The 15198-nt window shown below is 38.5% G+C and overlaps 1 protein-coding gene across 12 annotated transcripts in view; it reads left to right on the top strand.

Annotated features, from left to right (window-relative positions):
- Positions 1–358: 358 nt before the first annotated feature.
- Positions 359–15198, top strand: part of TRMT11 (tRNA methyltransferase 11 homolog) — a 125611-nt gene continuing 110771 nt past the window's right edge. For 7 of the 12 annotated variants that reach the window (XR_004284967.1, XR_004284966.1, XR_004284964.1 and 4 more), the window contains exons 1-6: positions 944–1121; positions 8134–8199; positions 10438–10511; positions 14290–14371; positions 14457–14549; positions 14995–15129. Coding sequence is in view for 6 of the 12 variants with exons in the window: in XM_032339615.1 (XP_032195506.1) it covers positions 1050–1121; positions 8134–8199; positions 10438–10511; positions 14290–14371; positions 14457–14549; positions 14995–15129 (522 nt within the window). In the remaining 6 variants the exon portion in view is untranslated. Of the gene's footprint in view, positions 1122–8133; positions 8200–10437; positions 10512–14289; positions 14372–14456; positions 14550–14994; positions 15130–15198 lie in introns of all 12 variants that reach the window. The other 5 variants (XR_004284969.1, XR_004284968.1, XM_032339614.1 and 2 more) reach the window with 4 other exon arrangements.

Genomic DNA, 15198 nt, shown 5'->3' with positions numbered 1-15198 from the left:
GACAGTATTAATCCATTTTAGATAAAACTGCTGATAAAGGAGGCTAAGAAATTTGCTTAAGAGCATATAGATTGTAAATAGTGGGACTGAGATTTGAACCTAAAATGGACATCACAGCTTATGTTCTTAATCACCACTATGAAGGCAGAGGCTAAAGGACTGAGCCATCCAGGCGCCCCTCCATCATCGTTTTAGAATTTTTTTTTTTTTTAAAGATTTATTTATTTATTTGACAGAGAGAGAGAGCACAAGTAGACAGAGACGGAGGCAGAGAGAGAGAGAGAGGGAAGCAGGCTCTTTGCTGAGCAGAGAGCCCGATGCGGGACTCGATCCCAGAAACGTGAGATCATGACCTGAGCCGAAGGCAGCGGCTTAACCCACTGAGCCACCCAGGCGCCCCCATCATCGTTTTAATAGAGTTGGCTGTGGACTGTGCCTGAGCCTAACATCACAACCTTCTAATTATTGAGTAAATTACTGAGGACGACATTTTGTTTTCTATGAGGTGTAGAACGAACCATGAGATTACCTAGGTCAACAGCTTATTCCAACTGGCTTAGGGGGCATGTACCCTTGAAAAGATATCGTAAAAATACAAAAAGGATTTTAAATATTAGATGAGTGAGTGGGCCAGGTCCTCCAAGCTTGAAGTCGATAGAGAAGTCTATATGGAAAAGGTGAAGTTCCAGTCCAGTTTTGAAGAACTAAAATTTGAAGCGTTTCTTCAAAAACCTCCCAGGAAGCTGAAAGTACATTCCTGGTCGGAGGCCCAACGCAAACTTGTTTTACCGCAACCTGCCGCGCAACCGAGCAGAGCGACACTCACTAGCTCCTCACACTTCGGCATTTCAACCAGAAAGTACCTCCCAGCGGGCGTTGCCCCTCCAGGCTCAACGTATCCGCGCGAGGAACCCCGAGAGAGCGTCCACCTCGCCCAGCTTCCGCTTCCGGCCCTTCAGGCCCCGCCTCAGCGGGAAAGGCGGTGGGCCGGAGGGGGCAGAGAGCTGGGAAACTGTACGCATCGCGCAGGCGCACCGCGGGCGACTGCAATGGCGATGTCGTGCCCATTGAATAGGTATCTGCTGCTCATGGCACAAGAGCACCTGGAGTTCCGCTTGCCGGTGAGTCCGCAGCGCCCTCCACAACTTCTTGACGGGAGAGGGCGGCACGGTGGGGGTTGGTGTGCGGGCGGCGGAGATCTCAGCTTGCGCAAGCAGGGATCCGGGGGTGTTCGCTTGTCGGAGGTATCACGCGTCCCTGGTCCCTCGGGCCCTGGGAAGGATCCTAGCTCCGCGGAGGGTGTGTGAGAGAGAAGTCCAAGACAGACTCTCACAGACTTGCCAAGCATTTTCATTCATTCTTCTACCCATGCGTCAGGTATTGGAGTTAGGCCGGTGGATATGACCCGTCGTCTCGCTCCAGGAGCTCTTCCCCCAGCAGAGAAGAGAGTCAGCTAACGGAAATGCCCAGTGCAGTGTTTTAAGTGGCAAATATGCGGGTCAAAGCCCGTGGAGGAGGGTGGGGTTTCTAGAGGTGGTGGTTGGTGGCAGGGATTAGATGATGGAGAAGTTGGGAAAAGTGTTTCATTCATTCAGAACATTTTCAGAGTGCTTGTAATTGCATGTGCTGGGCGCTGGGGATATGGAGATGCTAAAGACGGTTTCTGTCTTCAAGGAGCTTACTGTTTAGGCTAAGGTCCGCGTATATGTATGAACATTTTAAGAAATAACATTTTTAAGTGCAGTGGTAGATATGTAGGGCGATACGAGAGCATAGAAGGGGAATCTGATCCACCTGATGAGTGGGGGATGTTGGCCATTAAGAGGGCATGCATGAGGATATGACACTTCAACAATAACTAAAGTATCAGTAGGAGTTAGCCAGGCCAAGGATAAATAAATTAGAATTACAATTCAGTATTGAATTATGAAATATTGTAGCTGAGAGTGACAGGAAAAAAAAAAAAAAGCAGGAGATGTAGATAGGGTCCAGAAAATGCAAAGCCTTGAGTACGCTGGAAGGGAAGAGAAAATTTATTTGCTTGTAAGGGAAATTTACTGAAGAGTTTTGAGCAAAGAAGATTTTTTAAGAAAAAATCACTTTGGCAGCAATAATGAGGATAGATTTGAGAGGAATAAGTCTGGAAGCAGAGACCAGTTAGCAGCCTGTTGAAATAGTCTTGTTAGTAGAATAAGAAGGCCTGAATTAAGGCAGGGGTAAAAGCATGGGATAGATGGAACATACTTAGGTGATGAAATCATCATCACTTGATGATTGAATATGGGGGGGACAGGGGCCAGTCAAGGATGACTCCTGGGTTGCATCTCCACTTAAAATGTGGAACACAGGCAGATGAAAGATTTAAATTTTGGTTATGCTGAATATTGGTTATGTGTTTCTGTAATATCAAGTGGAGATGACCGGGGATGGCGGGGGTGGGGGGCAGGACATTGAATTTAGAGCTATACATGAAGTACAGTAGAGTGGTCTGGATTGGTAATAGATGTTTGGAAGCTTCTGCATATGAACATCAGGGGAGGAAGTGAAATTATTCATAGAAGGCATAATGTTGAAAGAGTGGGGGCCAAATACAGGAGCTTGGAAGTATTGATAGTGGGGGGAAGTGAAAAAAGAGGGGGTAGTAAAGAGGTTTGGCAGGTGTCAGAATAGAAAGACTTTGCGGGCACAGAAATCAGGAGGGTAAAGTTCTAGGAATTTTGCTAATACTGTTGTATAGAGTTTTAGAGTGGGGTGGTGAGCTAGATTGCTTGATTTAATGGTCACTGGAAAATGAGGAAGGGGAGATAGACTGCTCTTAACTGGAGAGTAAGAAGGGAAAGTAGAGATTGGTTAACAGTTTGAGGAAGGCCTAGGGTTAAGCAGAGTTCACAGGCTGAACAGAAGGGGAGAATGGGTATAAGGGCACAGTAGGAGGTTGGCCTTTCACTAGAAGGGGGGAGTGGGCAAGGAGAGTTAAGCTGGAAATGAGGTAGCTGCCTGAGGATCTGTTTTCTAGGTTATGAATGAGTTAAGGTTGTTTCTTGAGAGATCAGGGACTAAGCAGTTGAGTGGAGACATTGGGGAAAAATAGTTAAATTTGAAATAGTCATTGAGAGTAAAAGAGGGAGCTGACAAGTTAAACATTGAGAACACAGGTATTAGAGCAACGCTGGAAATCCACCTAGGGTGATGATCATGTCTTTGTAATTGTGCTGCTATTTCTCTAGTTTTCTTCAGTTGTGTGCCATTCACTGGCCTTAGGAACAGTGAAGGAAGACTGTAGCATTGATTCAGGATTAATGTTTTGCTGAGCAGGTGCACTGACAAGATAGGGGCGTAAAGGCATAGAATTTCATGGAGGAGGTAATATTTTAATAGATCTTAATTGATAAAGAGCTATTTTGTGGATAAAGAGGATTGGAAAGCGCTCTTCAGTAAGAAACAAAAACAAGTGGAAGGAGTTGATTATGGTGGTTTGGGGTGTGGGCTGTGGGGAGTGAGGATGAAGTAATGGGCAGAGGGGGTAGAGAGGTGGGTAGGTTCCAGAGTTTGGAATGCTTTGAAACCATTGCAAGGAATTGGTATTTTATTTTAAATTTAAAGGGGGAGCCATTGACTCTTTAAGCCAGGAAGTGACAATTTTTTTTCTTTCTAAACCAGTAAGTGACTAGTATTCATTTGTGTTTTAGAAGGATAATTCTGGAGCACCAGAGAAGGAATATTGGAGTGGAAAAAGAGGCCAAGGAGGTTGTGTGCCTTAGTCCAACAATGCAGTGAGAATGGAGTGGTTAGGCTGCAGTCTTCAAAATAGCATCCCTAGTACTTGGACATTTTACCTGTTTCTTTGTCTTAAACTTTTTTTTTTTTTTAAAGAATTTATTTATTTATTTGACAGAGAGAACACAAGTAGGCAGTGAGGCAAGCAGAGAGAGAGAGGAGGAAGCAGGCTTCCTCCTGAGCAGAGAGCCTGATGTGGGACTCGATCCCAGGACCCTGGGATCATGACCTGAGCCAAAGTCAGTGGCTTAACCCACTGAACCACCCAGGCGCCCATCTTTGTCTTAAATTTTTCTTAGTGTCTTACCCTGGTCTCAATTTCTTACTCTGGTGTCAGTTTAATCTCCCAAAAAGCTCATTGCTCTTTTTAAAATTAATTAATTAATTAGACAGAAATCATAAGTAGGCAGAGAGGCGGGCAGAAGAGGGGTCGAGGGGTGGGGAGCAGACTCCCTGCTGAGCAGAGAGCCAGATGCCGGGCTTGATCCCAGGACTCTACCCACTGAGCCACCCAGATGCCCCTCATTTCTCTTTTCCACCCTCATTGTCCCAAGGCTGAAACTTCCTAGTCTGGCATTAGCACACTGTTGCATGGTTCTTTGTCTCCCCCCACTCCCACCTCAGTGCAGCCACAAGAGAATCCCCATCATTCCCTGAATGATGCTCTCAGTTTTCAGGCTTTGGCCTGTGCTTCCTTTTCTCTAGTTGGGTCTTCCCTATTTCAGTCTTCAATCTATTGATTTTATGTAGTCAATCTTCATAGAGATTTACCCACATATTTATTTTAGGTTTATTTTTTTACTTGATTCTTTTTCAACTCTACAGTTTCCTTTTTAATAGATTTTTAGTTTTTGCCTAAATTCTTAATTATGTCTTTTATCTCCTTGAATATAAAAAGCACAGTTAAGTCTGACAAACTATAGAAAACACATATTAAATATGATAAAAGTAGTCCTGTGGGCCCGTTGCTTCTGTGTACTGTTTCTCTTGGTTCTTTTTCATATGTGTGCTAGCTTATTTTTTAAATCTGCACTAGATATATTTGGAAAGTTATCTGAAGAAATAACACAAGGCCTAGGATGATGTAAATCCTCCTGAAGTAGAAGCATTAATGATCTAGGATGCCTTAAACTCATTTCCAGGTATTAAGTTTTGTTTCTATTCTGGTTTATACATGTTCCTCTGGTATGTAGCTTTTGGAGATCCCAGTCCAAACTGGGTGGTCTGTCAAGCTTTCTTTTCTATGGATGGCACCATATTCTTTTTGTTCTTCTGGTCCATTAAGCTGTCAAAAGGACCATCTAGCCCCATAGCTGCTTTTGGAATTGGTCAATGTCCTGGGAAGCAAGTGGCTGCACCTTGGGATTTCTGGCTTCTCCTGAAGTTTGGTTTGGTAATTCTTGTAATTGCTCCATGCGTCCAAGCAGATGCCAGGTTTTTCTAGTTCTTCTAAGCAGAAGGCTGAATCTGAATTACCTAGTTTGGCATCGCTAGAAGGGGAAGTCCTCTTTCATCTGTGCAGATTCTCTCTGTATTTCAGGGCTTAAGTCAGTTTCCATGAAAACTTTTCTTCTGAAACTTAAGTGATCTTTTCTCCTTTGAACTCTAATGTAGTACCTTTTTGATTTTACTTTTTTCAAGAGCACTCACTGTTTTACAGCTCACATTTCAATTAACTAGGTTGAATGTTTTGTTCTATTAGACCATAAGCTCCCTGAAGATAAATACGTATTTATCTTTACATAGCTCAGTGCCTTGTACATATTAGTTTCGTAGTAAGTATTGAGTGAGAGGATCCCTTTCAGAAAGGCAATCAAGAGGACAGTCTACACTTTTGAGTACATCTTCTGTTTTAGAACTGCTAAGTAGAAAAAAGAATGAGTAGCTGCATTTATGATTTAAAATGAGAGATTAGGAATATCATGTGGCCCTATTTTACCTTTGTAGAGTTAATCAAGGCCTGTTTTAATTGGCGCCTGCCTTATTGTACTAGAGTTCAGACACCTGGATTTTATTGCTGGCTCTGAAACAAACTAAATGGATGAAAAACTGAGTGGCTAAAAGAACTGAAAAGCTCATGTGAATTAATGCATGAGGCATGCCCCAGATCATGCTGTATTTTTAGATCCAGTAAATTCTTTTGTTCCTAATATAGGAAGATTCTCAACTAGAAAGTGAATTTGCTTTAAGAGCGAAGATTTTGTGTTTTGCTTTTTCCAAGTAAAAATTTTTTTTAAAGATTTTCTTTATTTCTTTGACAGACAGAGATCACAAGTAGGCAGAGAGGCAGGCAGGGAGAGAGGAGGAAGCAGGCTCTCTGCAGAGCAGAGATCCCAGTGCGGGGCTCGATCCCAGGACTCTGGGATCATGACCTGAGCCGAAGGCAGAGGCCTTAACCCATCGAGCCACCCAGGTGCCCCTTTTTCCAAGTAAATTGATGGCGTAGTATAATACAAGTTTTGCTCATAAATTTAAAACTTGGGTTATCACTATTATTTTAAATTTTATTTATTGTTTTTTTATTTTTATTTTTTAAAGATTTTATTTATTTATTTGACAGACAGAGATCACAAGTAGGCAGAGAGGCAGGCAGAGAGAGAGGGGGAAGCAGGATCCCCGCTGAGCAGAGAGCCCGATGCAGGGCTCGATCCCAGGACCCTGAGACCATGACCTGAGCCAGAGGCAGAGGCTTTAACCCACTGAGCCACCCAGGCGCCCCTTATTTTAAATTTTAAAACGTTGCTTAAGTTTGGGATAGTGGAGCTAATACTATGCTATAAAACTTCAATAATCCTTCACTTTTTTTTTTTAAAACTCTTAGAGCCTTTGTGGTTTGTTTTGGCCTGTTACTAGTTTTTAACAAGGTATCTCAGGACCAGCAAATTTTGCAGTCAGATGCTCTGCCACTGAGCTTTACCCCCGGAGCAGCAAATGTCGATGTTTTAAATGTGAAGCTGGAAATGAACAGTAATATTCTAGGCCAAAGTAACTTAATCTATAACTTCATTTTTTTTTTGTTTTTTGTTTTAAGAATGATAACTTGGTCAGTCTTGCTTGATTTCTTGAGCCACTGGACTTCAGTTTCATCATCATCTTGATTCCTTTACTTAACACTCTAGGTTTTGTGCCCTGTTGTCAGTCACAGACCTCTTTCCTTCATGATGTAGCTATGATTCCTATTTTCCAGATGAAAGAAGTGCCTTGTATAAAACCACATGGCCACTATTAGGAAGAGGTGAAAGTAAAATTGTGATTCATCTAATTCCCAAGTCCCATGATGCCTTCTATTTAAATATGTGTCATGTGTGTTTCAAAATGACTTTGGGGTTACCTTCAGTATTTACTGATAGACTATGCAAGTTCTTGCTCTGTTCATATAATTAAACTGAATTTAGCCCCTTGTAAATCCAGGGATTAAAGAAAAAAAAATGTTGCATAGTCAAAAGGAAAAATAGAAAAAGTGTGAATTGTTCAAACCTTCTATTCCTTTTGGTCTTGAGGTAGAGAATATGGTGGTCTGGGTATACTGTCTCATGGTGCCTATGGCTCATGATGAGCTTGGTGTTAAAGGCCGCTTCTCCTAGTTGGGATGAAAGGGGACTGTAGGCACCCAGCGGAGAGGATGCATCTCTGATTGGGTTACCTCCTACGTGAGACCTACAGAGAGGTGTGGGATTCTACCTGCTTTATGGTAGAGCTCTAAGACTAAATTTGTTAGAATGTTATTTGAGGAGACTTAATTTGTTCGTATATATTGTAAAATTTATATAGTCATCTTGTATTTATCAGTGCAAAGTGATTGTTTCACAGAATGTAATATTATCTGAACATATTTCAACTTTGATTCCTGATGTTTTTAAAGTAGCTATTGTGTTCTCTTCCTAGTTCTGTAAATTGAGCCAGAAAGAAGAGGCTAACTTACTGTAACTTCTGTTCAATGAATCAACAGTGATGCTTCCTGGTTAATCACTTATTTCTTGTCTAAATATCCTCAACTTCTCTGTTTAATAATTCATTTTATTTTTACTGATCAGTTGTCAGATTTACTTGCCCATAGTTTTGTCATCTGTTTTTTTTCCAAAATTGGGGCATTTTCTGAGCAGGTCTTTTGGCAGCCTTCTTGTTGTGTAAAATTTCTCAGAAATTACTTAACTGTGGTTGTGACTGTAAAATTTTTTCAGAACATAGAGTTGTAATTTGCCTGGTGCTGAAATTTAAATGCCCCAGGTAGGTCACTTAACCGAAGGTTAAGGTCACTTAACCACTCTTAAAAAATTCTTACTGTACATATATCTGTTAATAGACTTTGAGTTCCCTGTGTTAAAATGTGTTCTTTCTATAATATTTTCAATGTAGGAAATAAAGTCTTTGCTTTCACTTTTTGGAGGTCAGTTCATCAGTAGTCAGGAAACTTACGGAAAGGTAAGTTGAATTTATATTTTTCATTAGACCATATTTATAAGAATCTTGGGTTTGAAGGGAAAAACTGCAAACATTTATATTTATATAGCTACTTGTTTCTATTTCTAGGGGCAATTGAATAAAAAGGATATTTTTGGAAAAGTTGTGGTTTTGGAACGTCATTTAAGTTTATTTCCAGTATTCATTTAGTTTACTAGTTTTTAATTTTTGACTCAACACTTGTACTCTGCTTGGTATCTTTCTCTTAGTTGAAAAAAAGGGACTGTTTTCTGTTGATGAGGTATGATTAAAATTAGAATATAGAATTTAGCGGAATTTCAGACTTAATATTGGGAATTATTTAAACATTTGAAATTATGCATGTATAAGATTGTGAATTTTTGAGCTTTATATTTTGTATTTGATAGTTTATCAGTGTATTAGAGAAGTTTGGGAAATAAAAAAAAGTCATTCCTGGGCACCTGGGTGGCTCAGGGGGTTAAAGCCTCTGCCTTCGGCTCAGGTCATGATCCTAGAGTCCTGGGATCGAGCCCCTCATCAGGCTCTCTGCTCAGCAGGGAGCCTGCTGCCTCTCCTCTCTCTCTGTCTGTCTCTCTGCCTACTTGTGATCTCTGTCTGTAAAATAAATAAATAATCTTAAAAAAGGAAAAAAAAGTAATTCCTAATTCTTCTTCTTTCATGTGACTTATAATTTGAGGGTAGGGCCTTTCAGTCTTTTTTCATATGCTTTTTTCCCCTTTAGTTCAATTTTAAAAAAAAATCATGATTCACCTTTTTTTTTTTTTCCCCCCAGAGATTTTCTTTCTTTATTTGACAGAGCACAAGAAGGCAGAGTGGCAGGCAGAGGGATAGGGAGAAGCAGGCTCTCCGCTGAGCAGGGAGCCCGATGCAGAGCTCGATCCCAAGACCCCGGGATCATGACCTGAGCAGAAGGCAGCCGCTTAACCATCTGAGCCACCTAGGTGCTCCTTCCCTTTAGTTCTAATACTACTTATGAACTTCTTCAGTCTCTTTTTTACTTGATAGTATTAATATAGGTCCATATTGCTACATAGCCTTTATTACTAACAGGGTCATATAATATTTTCTATTGATTAGTTCTGTCATTTATCTAATTACATTCAGATTGCTTTTCAGTTTTTCTATTAAAAATAATATTGAGATAACCATCTTTTTTCTGTTTGGATTATTTAGAATTTTTCTGTAGAGTAGTTATAAATATTGGAAGAAGAAAGAATGGCAGGGAGGATTTCTTCCAGAAGATTAGAGAACTTAATTGAAAGTCTGCTAAAGTTGGACTTCTATTTCTAATTGATTTTCATGTACTGAGGGAGGAGGAAGAAAGGGAGAGTATAGATATAATTGGGTAGGCATGATGAACTGAGGTCAGGGTTCTGCTTTGTTTTTCTGTATTCTGGCAGGGGGTTATCAGGGTGGAGATGAAAAGTGCCTATAATCGGGGCTCCTGGGTGGTTCAGTTGACTAAGCAACCAACTCTTGATTTCTGCTCAGGTCATAATCTCAGAGTTGGGAGATCAAGCCCTAAGTTCAGTTCCATGCTTAATGTGGAGCTTGCTTAAGTCACTCTCTTTCCCCCTCTCCCTTGTACTCCCATGTACACCCATGCATGCTCTATCTCTGAAAATAAGATAAAATAAAATAAAATTTTAAAAAGTGCCTGTAATCTTGATGTTGAGACAGAGGATTGGTAAACAATTCTGATGCACCTGACACTTTTCCTTAGATAAAATAGTAAGAATTAATGATAATATACCCTATGATTTTCCATCATAGTTATTTCTACCCCTCAGGTGGCCACAACTACTTAAAAGAGGGATCATTCAAAGAAATACATTACGTAGAAGTTAAAAGTAAAATAGCTATATTATCAGGAATGATCAACAATAAAAAATTCTGAGATTTTACTTTGGAGTAAAATATGCATTATTTTGGTCAAAATACATAAGAGTAAATGCAAAATTAATCTTAAGTTTAACCTTATATTTGCTGTTATTTGCATTTATGGTCATTTATAAAAGTGATCTGATGTTGTACTGTATTATCTTAACAGGTTACCTATTTAAATAATTTACTTTTTTACTATTGGAGTAATTTTTATTTTGGTTGGAGAATTCTTATATAAAAGTAGCAAATGGGAATCTCTCACTGACTTCTTGGCTAGAGAAGCATATGAGGCCATAAAACCAGTTACAAGTTGTATATTGTTATTTTTTTCAGTCTCCTTTTTGGATTCTTAGCATTCCGTCAGAAGATATTGCCAGAAACTTAATGAAACGAACAGTGTGTGCCAAGTAAGAGAAACTTATAATGTTTTCCTGCGGATTGTATAATGTACTTCTCATACTACTCTGTCCTTGCCGCTCTGTTGGCGGAGAATTAGGGGTATGTTGTGGGGAGCTCACCTTAGCTTGCAGATACATGAATTTGCCACTGGGTGGTGGTGGTAGAACAGGGAATTTTCTGCTGAAATGATGGTGATGGAATGTTAGTGGTGAAATGCATGAACCCTTGTTTTGGGGTAATTTTTTAAAACTTCTGTATTAAGCAGGAATATAGTTTAAGATGTAAAAGTTAAATGCCACATTTAATTATAACCAAAGTATTGAGAATCTAAATATTTTTTCTTATAGATGGCTTTTAGTTGGGTGAGCAGATAAGTCTGAAATGACAAAAAGCGAGGACTGCTGTGAAATGTTTTACTGCTTTATTTGTTAGAGAGTGAAGTCCTGATTATCTTGTGTGGATTACTATAATGATGTTGTTCATAGTTTATCCTACCTGTTTTCTAGATTTTATCATTGGTGTCTGATCTTTTTTCCCATTTCTTCCTTCTTTCCCTCCCTCCTTTCTTCCCAATCTTTTAAGTTGAAACTTGCTAATGGGTCTTACTATTCAGTAAAAAGGACCAGCAGACAGAAACATAACTAAAAAACATATCTTCTGAACAATTATTACTTTTGATTAACATATTAAAATGTATGGTTCTAAGGGTTGTTTGATTTCAGTAGATAAGTCTTATTAGGTTTGAAATAGCTGCTTGAGGACCAGGAACTTATATACTTCCTTCAGAGCTTTTACCTTCTCCTGCATTTACTTAATGGTAAAATTAGTAATTATGTAATGATTGTATAATATTATATAATAATTTCCTTGCCTACTTTCTATTCTCTGTATATTTTGAATAGCTGAGGTTGGGTATACCTTCAGTGATAGCTAAGTAAGGGTGGTATTACTATAGAGGTCCTCTGTTTATAAATTTAATAGAAAGCAAAGGAGGAGTTCATTTTCAAATGATAAAATTCAAAGTCCTAATTGTAGCATTAATTGTTCTGGAAATAAAATAGACTATTATAAGCATGGATTGAAAATTAATTTAAAGTTATTTTTTGTGGTAGACTAGGGATTGAAAGATAATTTTGTTTTGTTGATTTATTTTTAACATGGAGTATTTTGAGCATATTACAAAAAGGATGAAAAATATAATAAACACCCACGTATCTACCTTGTTAGATCTCAAATTTTGAGATACTTCCCGCAGCTTTCTTAAAAAAAAAAAAAAGTGGTTTACAGAAACTGTTGACTGTGCACCTTTCCCAATTCTACTCCCCTCCTTCCCTCAAAGGATAGTTTCTTAAATTTTGTCAGAAAGATTTCACTATTACTTCCATAATCACTAAAATATTTGAGATTATTGGGGCGCCTGGGTGACTTAATTGCTAAGCGTCTGCCTTCAACTCAGGTCATGATCCCAGGGTCCTGGGATTGAGCCCTGCATTGGGCTCCCTGCTAGGTGAGAGGCCTGCTTCTCCCTCTCCCATTCCCCCTCTCGTATTCCCTCTCTCGCTATGTTTCTGTCAAATAAATAAAAACTTTTAAAGGAAAATATATTTGAAATTATTGTATTAGTAAGTTGATATCCATGCTTATTTATATATCACCTATCAGAAGTGTGGCAATCTATATAAGCTTTATAATCGCTAAAGTATGGATCACAGTAGTTAAGTCATATATATGAAAACTGTTTACTCTGAAAATCTAAATCATTAAAGGTATTATTATAAATGAATGTTTTAGTTATAGCTGAAGCTTTTGGTGCTATGTGCCTAATCTTTATTTTGACTATTTAAAATATAAATTTATTATATATAAATTCTTTCTGAAAAAGAGGATATGGAGTCACATTTTGTTGATTCTAGTTTATTGTTATAAGTATTAATTTCTACGTTATACTATATAATAGCTCATTAGGGATAATTATAATCCATGAAACTGCCTTTCCCTGAATTGGGTTGGGATTCCTTTTTTTTTTTTTTTTAAAGCTTTTGAGGAGCAGTGTATTATAGTGCATGTAGTCATGTGTGTAGTCTAGAGTCTGATGGATTGGAATCCTAGCTTCTTTAATTGCTATATGACCTGAAAGAGTCATTTTAATTTCCTTGTCCCTCAGTTTCCTCATGAGTTCAATGGGTGATGATACTGGAAGCTATCTCTTAGGCCTCCTATGAGGAACAGTTACGAATCCATATTAAATGGCCTTAGAGGGTGCCTGGGTGGCTCAGGTGGTTGAGCAACTGCCTTTGGCTCGGGTCATGATCCTGGAGTCCCGGGATCGAGTCCCACATCGGGCTCCCTGCTCGGCAGGGAGTCTGCTTCTTCTGCTGACCTCTCTACTCTCATGCTCTCTCTCTCTCAAATAAATAAATAAAATCTTTAAAAAAAAAAAAAAAAAGGGGGCGCCTGGGTGGCTCAGTGGGTTAAGCCGCTGCCTTCGGCTCAGGTCATGATCTCAGAGTCCTGGGATCGAGTCCCGCATCGGGCTCTCTGCTCAGCGGAGAGCCTGCTTCCCTCTCTCTCTCTCTCTGCCTGCCTCTCCATCTACTTGTGATTTCTCTCTGTCAAATAAATAAATAAAAATCTTAAAAAAAAAAAAAAAAGGCCTTAGAACAGGCCCTTGTACTTTGAGTTATATGTTAGCTTTTATTATTTTTTATTATTTTTGTTTTTCAAGGTTTTCCCTTTCCAGAGGTTGAATTACATATGCTTCCCCTCAGTTTATGCTTCCAGAAGTCTTCTCCCTTGGGTTTCATGAAGGCAGTGAGCTTTGTTCTGTTGTGTCTTCATGCACAGAACAATTCCTGGTATATAATAATACTTAATAAATATTTGTTGAATAAATGAGTTGATTAAGCTTATTATAATCTCTTAACATTAAGAAAAAATCCTGAGTACGTGGGATTTGGGGACATCTATTCTGAATAATTGTGTTTGCTGCTTTTTGCTCCTTCTATGTTTGTATAGCTGAGGTCAGTCCTTTAGTGATGGCTAAGTAAGAGAAGGATTACTGTAGAGGCCCTCTTTCAATAAATTCAATAGAAAGGAAATGAAGTTTATTTTCAAAGGATAATATTCTCCATCCTAATGGCAGCATTAATTACATTTATAAAGTAGTTTGAATTTAGATACACAAAACTATGCTACTATGTAGATTTGAGTTCCATTACAATGAATTCTTGTTTGTAATGAAATTTGCTTGTAATTGTTTACATGTTCCTTGAAATTGGTGGAAGCGTGAAGATTTTTTTATACAGTAAGAATTTTCTTTTTGTAGTGGTTAGAAAAGTAACTAACAGTTATTAAATATTAGTAAGTAATAGTTAAATATTAATTGTAACATTTTTAACTGGTCATTTTTATTTTATGGAGCAAACACTGCAAAAAATTGGATTTGCTGCAACTTTTCACCTGTTCTACTAAAATAAATGATGTTGCTACATCATTTGTATTCTAGTATAAAAATATAATAATGAAAACTTGGAAAAATCTTGACTTAAGTTTCCTTCTTCTGTGTAGAGTTAAACTTATTTGTGTGATTTGGACTTAATGTTTTTTAATATTAAGTTACATTTATTAACTTAATGTTTATTAACACATTTCTCATTTATAGCTTAGAAAATATAGGCAATAATTGTATTAGTGGAACAAGCATAAAGAACGAGGGAAGTAATTGTTCCATATTACTGCATGGACTGATTTTGTTACTGAGGTTAGTAGTAATCATTTATTTCCTAGGTCCATATTTGAGCTATGGGGTCATGGAAAATCTCCAGAGGAGCTGTACAGTTCTCTTAAAAACTACCCTGTGGAGAAGATGGTACGTAGTGAAATTTTTATATAGGTGTATCTACAGATACTGTATAATTATGAAGCTTTAAATAACTTATTTGCTTTTATTTCAGGTTCCGTTTCTACATTCAGATTCTACGTATAAAATAAAGATTCACACATTTAATAAAACATTGACACAAGAAGAAAAAGTCAAACGAATAGATGTAAGTGAATTTAGCAATAATGAAAGAAGCCTATGAGAATAATGTGGTCTGTTGCTGTTGATATGTAATAATTCTCAATTCTGTTAAGTGCTTATTTTGTGGCACATTGTGTGCTGATTCTCATGTTTTGTCTTACTTAATGCTGATACCAGACTTACAAGATCAGTAGGACTATGCAAGCACCATTTCTCCTTTAAAATTCTAATGGGACGGGGCGCCTGGGTGGCTCAGTGGTTTAAGCCGCTGCCTTCGGCTCAGGTCATGATCTCAGGGTCCTGGGATCGGGTCCCGCATCGGGCTCTCTGCTCGGCAGGGAGCCTGCTTCCCTCTCTCTCTCTCTGCCTGCCTCTCCATCTACTTGTGATTTCTCTCTGTCAAATAAATAAATAAAATCTTTAAAAAAAAAAAATTCTAATGGGACATGAAAATCACTTTTATTTTTTAGGCACTTGAGTTTCTGCCATTTGAAGGGAAAGTGAATTTAAAGAAGCCACAGCATATATTCTCTGTTTTGGAGGATTATGGTTTGGACCCAAACCGCATCCCTGAGAATCCACATAATATCTATTTTGGTAGATGGGTAAGGAGGTGTTCTTTTTATGTATTTGAGGTTGTTTCTTTAAAAGCTTAATGTTAGACCTTTGTATAG

The sequence above is a fragment of the Mustela erminea genome, chromosome 4, assembly GCF_009829155.1.
Source record: "Mustela erminea isolate mMusErm1 chromosome 4, mMusErm1.Pri, whole genome shotgun sequence".
NCBI lineage: Eukaryota > Metazoa > Chordata > Mammalia > Carnivora > Mustelidae > Mustela > Mustela erminea.
Note: the sequence above shows the minus strand (reverse complement) of the source record. Positions and strands in the feature narration are given on the sequence as shown.